This window comes from Hibiscus syriacus, unplaced genomic scaffold (genome assembly GCF_006381635.1).
Source record: "Hibiscus syriacus cultivar Baekdansim isolate YM2019G1 unplaced genomic scaffold, ASM638163v2 tig00110607_pilon, whole genome shotgun sequence".
NCBI classification, from domain to species: Eukaryota; Viridiplantae; Streptophyta; class Magnoliopsida; order Malvales; family Malvaceae; genus Hibiscus; species Hibiscus syriacus.
The window spans coordinates 1,979,857-1,990,847 of record NW_024062799.1 but is presented as its reverse complement, the minus strand read 5'-3'; the positions used below and the strand labels follow the sequence as shown (position 1 = coordinate 1,990,847).

Below are 10,991 nucleotides of genomic sequence, written 5' to 3'. Positions count from 1 at the left end.
CTTCCGGAGATGACAGTTCGAACAGTAGTAGGGTTGAAAGAGCCAGAAAAAGGTCCAAGATTTGGGACAAGATACTTGCCATGTGACCCATGTGACTACAGTCTGGGGATTGCCCATGCAATATGCAACATTACAAAAGCACACCACCTGCCTATGTACATCCAACTTCCTCGTTTATCAATGGAATAAATTAGATTACAATTACAAGAATTATTTTTATAATATCATATTAAAATTAATTTATTAATAAATCAAATAATGATATTATATATTTTTTCTCTTTCGTATTTTAGGGAACACGAGATATGAAGTCCACAAACATCCAAGGCAAAGCACCCGCACTCTGATGTATGGGCATGGCTCTTGGTAGTCGAGCAGTGAGCGTCGTCAACTTATGTTTCATTCTTGGTTTTGAGTTTATTTCCAAATTCACACCCCAATGTCCTTATCAATTCCCTTACCATATCTACAATCTCTAGTCCCAGGCAACCTCCACCCCTTGTGCTCTTTCTCTCCCTCTCCTTTTGTTTTTAATCAAAACATCATCATTTACTTCTTAATTTCTGGGATTCTTCCTCTAATACTCTCTCACCTTCCTTAACCATCTCCACTTTTCTTCATCAACTCTTGTTCTTCTTCTTCTTTTTATTATTTATTTGTATGTTCCTTTCTTCTCTAGGAAAAAAAGATGAGTGGATTGTTTCGATCCAAATCTTGTGGATTTGTCGGAATCACTGAGTTGGGCCATGCTCCTCCGAGTCGCTTATTCCACCAAGCCAAAACCGGCGACTGTGGAGCCTCTGAGAAACAAGAAAAGGAAGAAGAGTTAGAAGACGACGACGAAGACGAAGAAGAAAATGAGTATGATGGAGATCCCATTGCTACGACGCCGTTTACAAGCCCCAAGTCAAGATTTAGCAGTAGTAGTAGTCAGGGTCAAAGCCGTGATTCAACGTCAAAAGACAATAACCAGTTCCAGTTCCCTTTTCTGGACATTCTGGCGGCGTTGTTAAGGAAGTCGCTGGTCACGTGCAGCGTGGATACCGACGACGTGTCTTCCATGGACATCAGCTTGCCGACTGAAGTCAGGCACGTCTCACACGTGACCTTCGACCGCTTCAATGGTTTCCTTGGCTTGCCTACTGAGCTCCAGCATGATGTTCCCAGAAGGGTTCCCAGTGCCAGGTTTGGTTCTGAATTTTGATTCAACCTCATGTTTAATTCAGTTTATTTGCATTGCTGATACAAGTTTGTTCAATTCTTGAATTCAATAAGAAATTTATTAGCCTTTCCGCAAATTTTTCTTCAATTGCAACTGTTCTTGCAGGTGTATCATCTGTATGCTTGGTTGCTATGTCTGACTTAATTGAGTCGTTCTCTTGTTTGTCAAACATGAGATTTTATGTCTTTGATTAAAGCTGTAGGAGAAAGGGACATTCCAACTACTATTTCCATGTTCAATGAGGAAGCTGTTGTTGTTGTTCTGCAATAAATGCTTTCTCAGAAAATTTTAGTCTTTGATTATGATGGAAATTCTCGGATAGCGCTTTCACAGTTAAAGGGTAAACTGATCTTTTTCATTGTGCAGTGCAAGTGTTTTTGGAGTTTCTGCCGAGTCAATGCAGTGTTCTTATGATGACCGAGGGAACAGTGTGCCAACTATTCTTCTTATGATGCAGAAACGTCTGTATGCAGCAGGAGGCCTTAAATCCAAGTTTAAGCTTATGCTTTGGTTTAATGACTAAATCGTGTTCTTAATGCTTGACGTTTTGACGATGATCGGTTATGTTGATTGAAGGCGGAAGGGATATTCCGGATCAACGCCGAAAATAGCCAAGAAGAGTATGTCCGAGACGAGTTAAACAAAGGAGTAGTACCACGTGGAATTGATGTCCATTGTTTGGCAGGTCTGATAAAGGTATAGTTTCCAAATGCCAGACTATCAAGATTATGACATTTTGCTTTCATGCTTGACTATTTAGATATTATATCTCAGTTGGTGCATGTACTTGGAATCGTTTGTAGGCATGGCTTAGAGAACTTCCTAGTGGAGTACTTGATTCCCTCACACCGGAGCAGGTGATGCACTGCAACACCGAGGATGACTGTGCTGAACTCGTCAAGTTACTTCCTCAAACAGAAGCTTCTCTCCTTGACTGGTCTATCAATTTGATGGCTGATGTTGTGCAGCATGAACAATACAACAAAATGAACGCACGAAACGTCGCCATGGTTTTTGCACCAAACATGACTCAGGTTTTCTTTTTCTTCCAGTTCTTGCACTTTGAACACTAATTCTACACAAAGTTTAAATCAGAGTCCATCTCTATCTGGCCCAGATGGCTGATCCTTTGACAGCATTGATTCATGCTGTGCAAGTGATGAACTTCCTCAAGACACTGATCTTAAAGACACAGGGTGAAAGGGAGGAGTCAGCTTCCACTGCTAAGCTTTTGCGGGCTGCCATAATGTGTAGACTGGAATGTGTCGCTGGAGAGAAACTATGGAGCTCTGGTATAGGTGACGGGGAAGAGGAATTCGATTCCATTTCAGGTGACATCACGCCAAGTGGATGTGAAATGAGGTCTGTTGAAAATGAATGCAGAGGTGCGTACGATAATAAGGACCGGCTAAGTTTAAGAAAAGGTGTACTGCGGTTATGCAGGCACCCTGTATTTCAGTTGAGTAAGTCGAGTAAGAAGACCCGAAATCTGGGGATTGTAAATACTGGACGAGGTGGAGAAGCCTGTGTGTAGCACATCCCTAAATGTTTGTGTTCCTTTTTGATCATTTTAGGCCATTTCTGGCTGTGTATGCGAAATTTATAGTTTCTAGGTTTTGTTTGGAAGTACTAACTGAAAGCTATAGATTAATCATCTCCCTCCTAATCCCTTGTACTATCTTACTAGTGCACAATAATAGTTTGAATCTAACGTGTTAAAAATATACTATTTCTAATTTTATTAATAATATGTATTCCTTCTATGTATTTATGCAAATTGTAAATGTAAACACATTTATGCGTCTTAAATATGATTTACTTCACATCGAGATCAACATTGTAATTTACACAAACTGTTGAGAAAAAAAAACGAACTCGTTAAAACAATGTAATGCTTTTAAGATTTTATTAAAATATTTTAAAATTTAAATGTATGCGGGAAAGAAACGATAATGATCCAACCATGTATAAGTTGGGGCAGTAATTGCAAGTATAAATTTGGGTCTTCTCTATTCTATGAAATATCAGCAACAGTTGGGACGTTATTATAGTGGGATTGGTATTTCCTATTACAGTTTATTAGTAAATAGGTGGAGGTATTATGAGTTTTCAACTAATTCCCATCTACATTTTGATTAAAATTAATATTAATCTCCATTTAAAATAACATTATTTATTAACATAATATTTTACATATTTGTGTTTCAATTTCAATGAAAGTAGCACTAAAATAATCATTATTAGGGTTGGGTGAAGCGAAAGCAATTTTGTGGCTTTTTTTTTTGGTAAAATAGGAAATTAAACTAATATACTAATATTCACATTCTTCATTCCTTAAAATCTCAATTATTTCTGCTGGAGGTGAGTTCAACTTGCAGCGTCTAGTTTCGCCTCTTTGCGCTAGTTTTGTCAACATATCCGTAGCTCAGTTACCGTCTCTGTGCACATGCACCGTCTTCACTTCCCGATCTCTCTTTAACATCCTATTAATGTGATTCATTGTTGTTAGTTCCATTGTTGTTGTTGATGTTCCATTGAGATTTCTCCATACTTCTTTGTTATCAACCTCCGGGACAGTCTTCCTTACTCCTATATCCCAAGCAATCTCCTATGAACTTGTGGAACCCCAGCATCCACTGGCTTCTATCGTTTCTAATCAGTCCCCCACATGCTGCCTCACCATTGCTTCTATTACTCGCACCATCAGTATTAATTTTTACCCATCCTATCGGGGGAAGTACCCACTTTGCTTCTTGGCGATGAATGTAACCAGTGTTTACCGATGCTGGTTGAGGTGGAAACCTTGATGATCGACGCTCCATTTCTGACAACTGTGTGTTTGTAGGAAATAGCATGGTGTCCTGGTCGTCTAGGAAACAAAAGTCTGTTTCCCGCTCAACCATGGAATCTGAGTACAAAAGTCTTTGCAGATGTGGCTGCTGAGGTAACATAGATTCATGCGTTGCTGTCTGATCTTAGTGTAGCACAAGCAGCTCAGCCAACGATTTGGTGTGACAACTCCGGTGCAATCGCGATGAGCGCAAATCCAATTTATCATGATCAATCGGAACACGTGGACATCGCGCAAATCCAGTTTATCATAATCAATCGGAACACGTGAATTTAGACATTCATTTCGTCCGGGAAAAGGTTGCTGCAAAACAACTTCAGGTGAGGTGTGTGCCTGGTTTCCATCAAATCGTAGATGGTTTCACAAAACCTTTGGCTCGAGCGTCTTTTGAAGTCTTTCATGATCGAATCAATGTTCAACAGTATGAAGAGAAAAAAGTGGAGGAAATGTTGAATATAGCAAAGTTTGATAGTCTGCTCATACATGTCAGTTGGTTGTTAGTTAAGGAGGTTAAGCTGATGTAAAGTCTGTTAGACTGTTAGTATGTTACCATAAAACTATGTAAATTGCATGGGTATCAGTGTAGTATTAGTTGGAGTCTTTGAGTAATTGTAAATCGTCAACAAAAAAAAAAAAAAACTGAATGAAAAACATTTGTTTTTTTCTTTCTCTTTACTAGTTCTAATCAGAACTTTCATTACTCATGGAGTGATCTCTCTTATACTCGCATAGTGCTTTACGTATTTGATATGTCATAATTGATTTTTGGATACCTTTTAGATGTGAAGTCATTGATTGGTTTTGATTTGAGTTGATTAATTAGGAATGTTTGATGTTATTTATATAGTGGTTGATTTTCTTAGTATACATGGACATGCATTAAGTTTTAATTAATACTATACACTACAATAAACTTTTTTTTTAAAGGTATGTATTATATTTAATTAGTCATATTGTACATGAACATTATTCAATTAGTCAATACAATGTATATGTTTTATTCATTAAGAATTAAACATGTTCGTTGAATAAAAAACATCTCTTTAAATTAATAAATTTTTAATTAATTGATTAATTAATTATTACCTCTTTAAATTAATAAAATTAGTCCCAACATTATTAATATATAGATATTTACTGTACAATAATAGTATAATATTATATGGATTTAACATTGTTGAAAGACATCAATAATCTATAGAGTTAGAGATTAAAAATTTTCGGTTGAAATCTCTTATCTCTCCTAAGTTGTGAGTCTAATACTGATTAGGAGTAAAATTTCTCTTCCCCTTCCCTACGTAGAAATTGTTAAAAAAACATATGGAGAAAAGTTTATATTCGACTCTTAGACGTTTGTCTTTATAGATCTTCAATTTTATTCTTCTATATTATCTCTTTAATGACTGAATTATATTTTTAATTTGTAGATCAAATAAAACGAAATTTAAATCTTATAACTCTAACAAAATTTGATAATGAATTTATCTTTCAATAAGGCCTTAGATTAATATCAAAATGTATAAACATTTATTAGCTAGTGTTATTTTCTAAAGTATTATATGAAACGAGTACACCAAGTTAATATCACTTTCATTCAAATTACGCCACTTAATCATATAATAAAAAAATCATTCATTAGAATTGTTTAATTAAGTTTGTATCATTCATTATCTCATAAGGAATTGATTAAGTGATATCATGTGAATCACTGAATAAATGTAATACACCAATTTATATTGCGTAATATAATTGTTTTATATAGTATATTATTTTTATTATTTGATTCGTTACAAGCACTTATTGCCAATAACTAATTATACCATCTCAACAACCAGACACTAACATACATGAAACTCATTTTTCTATTCCTCGACATGAGTCAATTTACTGATAAGAGTACAAAATAAGAACTCTAGCTCCAAGATCTTATTTATATATGGGGAGGGGACATGGGTCAATTCTTAATCAAAGTACAAAATAAGAGCCTCAGCTCCCAGATTATACATAAATATATTTGTTGTATCACCTTCGAAATTAACACCAGCTAAATATCGTTTTTTTATCGGTTATAATTATTCGTCCAAATTAAAAGAAATAAATTATTTATAATCACAGTAACTTATTTGTTCGAATCAGCCATATCCAATAACATTAATTTATATTTAATGAAGTTTACCTTATTTATCTTACCTTTAGATCAAGAATCAATCAACAACCAAAATTAGAACATTTTCTCCTTTTATCTTGCATTCCTTTTTTCTTCTCGATCTATGCCTTTTTGACCAACAAGTTCATCTATAATCATTGAATTTGGCCACTTTAACTAAATAAGTCATTATACTTTCATATTATTCAAATACACACTATTTTAATTAGGGGTAAAGTATATAAATGATCCCCGGCTATAGGGTATTACTTTGTTACTATTAAAATGTTATAAAATGACCCCTATACTATAGGGCATTGCTTTATTGAGTCCATTGACTATTAAAAGTTACAAAATGATCATTTGACTATTTATATGTTCCAAACTCGTCCTTTTTTGTTAAAAAATGATGGTAGTCAGAGATGGACTTTAACTTGTTGACTGTCACATGATAAAATTTGATCACAAAATCTCAAATGACTATCATATCTCAGTCAACAGGTTAACGTCCTGCTCAAACTTTCATCAATTTTTACAAAAAGGACGAATTTGAAATATATGAATAGTTAGTAACCATTTTGTAACTTTTAATAGTCGAGGGATAAAAAAATCAACACCCTATTGTCAGGGTATAATTTTTAACTTTTAATAGTTATGGACCCAACAAAGTAACATCTTATAGTCGGAGGATTATTTGTGTACTTTATCCTTTAACTAATATCTAAATAAACTTTAAGGATGGATTTGTTGTTTAGGCTTCATTTGGAACACTTCTCCAAATGAGTTTTTCCAATGCAAAAAAAAAAAAAATCAACTTTTTAGCTTGAGTCAATAACCACTTTTCAAATGTGCATTTTTTGCTAAAAATGAAATGTTTGGAATTGCTTTTACGTTTCAAAAAGATTTTTAGGCCAAAAGAACTCTTATAAACATCTCTTAACGACCTCTTAAGTTTTATCAATGAAACATATTAAGAATATAAGCCAAAATTAAGCTAGCTCTGATTAGGAAAAAATTGGGACAATGCCTCTCTATGAAATTAATTGTTGGAGTTAGCTTAGCAACTAAAAATTATAAGTGAATGAGAAGGCCAGGAGGGGACAATGCCTCTCTATGAATATGTTGGCGATTTGAATCCAAATTCATAATAAGAAAGAAATAGAGAGGAATAAGATATAGACTTGAGAGTAAGAGTGATGTGGATGTCACACGCATATGAGAATTATTTTTATAATTATACCAGAATAAATATTATATGTTAGGAAATTTATTAGGTTGAGTTTTGTCATTAAAAGTTGTTGAGCTTGTTAGTTTGTTAACGAATTAGTTAGACTTGTAATGGACTATAAATATGGTGTATAAGGTCATTTCCCATTAACCCATTGAATACAAAAGTGAATTCTTCCTCAATAAACTATTTTTTAATATATTTCTAATGTACTTCTTGTTCTTTCTTTCCACGCTCATCAACTCCATCCATCGGTAATTGCCACTTCTGGCTTTAATGGATGCTTTCTTACATGGTATCATAGCCTAAGACCTGAACCCACTCTCAAATTTATTACTTTTGCTAGCCCGTTTTCCAGTGTTGGTTATTTTTTGATTACGTTGTTTGCCTATGATCCTGCTGGTTTCATTTTGCTGCTGTCATTGATCTTTCACTTCCGTTAATAATTGTTTTTTTATTCATATTTATGATGCTTTGCCTTGTTGTCGTTGTTTTTTTCTTTTTGTTGCCATTGCTACCAATATTGGCGCTGCTAATTACTTCATTCATTGGAGATCCATATCATATTGAAGTTTCGTTCTAGATCTGGTGTTGAGTGTTGAATGTTCGGTGTAATTTCCCCCCTTTATCGTCTCTATCTTTCCTTGTCACATTTATTTCCTTCGTCAGCTATTTCATCGTCTACTTTTTCTGCGATCGTTGCTCAATTTTCCGTAAGATTCTCATTGCCCTTAACATTTTTTATTTGTATTTTGATAGTGCTTTGTTGATGCTTCGATTGTCGGGGATTCAAGCTTTGTTCGTCTGTTTTGCTCAGGTTATTGACGCACACATGCATGACGATTTACTCTTCTCACGGCCTGGTTTACATTCTAACTATTGATTGATGCTTCCTCATTTACGTTTGGTTAGACTTTAACTTGTTTCTTTGTATGAATAGTTTGACTAAACCTGTGAGAAACACAAATGTTTCTTGGGTCATTTTTTGCTAGAAAATAATAATAATGATATTACTGCTACTGTTTTCTCTGCTCATTGGTTTTGGTTTACACCAAATGAGTCTAGATTTTCACTGGTCTTCATCATCTATTTTGTATGGACTTGGCTATGCTAATTTTCGGGGTTATTGATATCCATGATGTGGGATTAATCTGAATTTCTAGTGTGTTCGTTGTTTTCAGAGTAGTTTGTTATTGTTTATCGCTTTGAAGAAAGCTATATTAGTCAATTATTCATCGACTGCATGTTTTGTTGTTTGAATTAAAATTGGTTACTCAACTGTGAAGGAAGAGGTGGTAGTAGTAAAACCAATACAAGATGTCACTGGTTTTTGACATATATTGCTACTAAAGATGCGTGATACTCTGTTAAGTCGGTTATTATCAATCTTAATTTATTTTTCCGATGTGAACAAAGCTTGTGATACTACTATTTTTCAATCCACCAAGTTATATACTTACATTGAAGCTATTTTTTGTTTGATCGATGTTGAAGTTGATGGTTTATGCTTATGTTGGTTGTTAGGGAATGGTGTTAGTTCCTATTGATGTATTAGTTTTCACTTTTTCGTTGTCCGTTTGTTTATTCCACAAGGTAAAATGGTACTTTATGTTTAACGGTCGAGTTACCATGATGGAAAATTCTCTAGGGAGGGTTTAAGAGTTTAACAACCTTGCCTTCTTTAACCAGACAAAATACGAGAGTCTCATGCTTCCCTTAGTCTCTACTAAGGGTCTCACCATGAGTAAACGTATAATAGGTATCTAACCTCAGTATTATCCTATAATGCATCATCATGCAACACACAATGATAGTACCCGATATCACAAAGACGTCTGATACCATCACACAAACAAAGGTAGGCATCATGATGTAGCCAAAGGGTCTCTTAGTATTTTGAGATTCACACCCCTCTATCCTATCAAAGGCACCCTAGATAAGATACATGTCAATTAGCATCAGAATCTCCATCTATAAAATCCCTCAGTGCCTAACACCTATGATACTTCCGGGTCACATAGCATCGGAGCCCACATCATGTTAGCCTACTCCTCAGAGTACTTGGGGTGCCTCATAGGTCACATAACATCAGAGTCTACGTCCTACTAGTAATTGAATTATCATCGCACTGACTAGGATATTTTTTAGTTAATCGATCGACGAAATAGCCAAGAGGGGGTGAATTGGCAATAAATATTTTGGTGGAAGCTTTTGCAGAAAATAGAAAATAATTGCACAACGATTTAGAGTGGTTCGACTTTCTCAACCAAAGTCTACGTCCACTACCTTATCTATCCACACTAAGGATTTTCCACAAATTCACTAATTTGTCTTTCTTTTGAGGAAAAAGAGTAACCTTACAAATCCCTCAAGAATTATACCCCAAATTCTTGAGAACACTCTCTCCCAAAGCGAAAAATACAAATCTTGCAAACTTACAGAAAAATTTCACAAGGCAAGATGTTTGCACAATTCTAGAACAAAGAAAGAACACTCAAGAATGAATACAATTGAGCACAAAGGGTGTTCTTGAAAGCAAAAATGAATATTGAATGAAAATAGGCTTGAAAATGCTCAAACAATAAGTTCAAGGCTTTCTCTTTGATTCTCTAGCTTCTCTTCTTAATTGTTGTTGATCAATGGCTCTTAAGCTTGTTTAAATATACCTTGAATCACTTCTGAATGTTGGGGATCATTGGTGAAGTCAATAGAGCCATTATTGAGTAATTCTCATTTACAAATCTGGTGGGAGTGTGGGTGCATCGATACACTCTCAAAGGTGCATCGGTACACTATGTGTAAAATTCAAATATTTTGATTGTTATAAGACCTAGTGCATCGGTACACTTGGGGTGCATCGGTAAACTAATTACATTCGATGTTTCAAAAGAGCCAAGAGTGTATCGATGCATGGTATATGCATCGGTAAATAAAATGCATTCGATGTTTCAATAAAATCAAGAGTGCATCGATGCATGGATGTACATCGGTACACAAAATGCATTCGAATTAGGGTGTGCATCGATACATCCCTTTATAAACTTGATTTTAGCTCGGTTTTGGTTCAAAATACTTTGTCAAAATTGTTTCAAAAAATATTTTAAGTTTAAAACACAATTTTACACTTCAGTAAGGATTGAAATTGATCTTTGAAAAACTTGGAGTAATATTTTGATATTCGAATAATTTAATCGAATATACTTTAAAAATTATTATAAAATCTTAAAATTCAATAACACTTAATTTGTTATATCGAAACATCAAAATGTTTTCAACAAATATATCTGTATATTTCTCAAACAATTGGACGATTGTCACTTACACGCAAGTAACTCAAGTATCCTCATCGTTACTCGAGTGGCAAACAAATGCATAAGTCTTATGGAATCTTACCTCATTAGGTTCTTATGATTATCACACAATTTATTCAATATTTTCACTTGTAAACTTTATTGAGAGGTTTTGGCAATCTTACACCCCTTTCTAAGTTCTTAAACTAAAATAAGGCTTTTAGCTTATTTTAGTATGATGGTATCGATACTAA

General features: G+C 34.5%; 1 protein-coding gene across 1 annotated transcript; it reads left to right on the top strand.

Moving 5' to 3' along the window:
- The first annotated feature begins 612 nt into the window (after positions 1-612).
- Positions 613-2,884, top strand: LOC120135284 (rho GTPase-activating protein 5-like). Its single transcript, XM_039151571.1, has 5 exons — positions 613-1,185; positions 1,589-1,701; positions 1,791-1,918; positions 2,026-2,256; positions 2,340-2,884. Exons 1-5 carry the CDS (start codon positions 689-691, stop codon positions 2,754-2,756), a joined length of 1,386 nt encoding a protein of 461 aa, XP_039007502.1. The 5' UTR covers positions 613-688; the 3' UTR covers positions 2,757-2,884.
- Positions 2,885-10,991: the final 8,107 nt, after the last annotated feature.

What these genes read in the sequence shown, in the direction of transcription:
- LOC120135284 (XM_039151571.1), top strand. Translation starts at nt 689, where the DNA reads ATGAGTGGATTGTTTCGATCCAAATCTTGTGGATTTGTCGGAATCACT. An exon ending in ACGTCTGTATGCAGCAGGAG is followed by an intron (nt 1,702 to 1,790) that starts GCCTTAAATCCA and finishes ATCGGTTATGTT; the next exon opens with GATTGAAGGCGGAAGGGATA. An exon ending in TTGCACCAAACATGACTCAG is followed by an intron (nt 2,257 to 2,339) that starts GTTTTCTTTTTC and finishes TATCTGGCCCAG; the next exon opens with ATGGCTGATCCTTTGACAGC.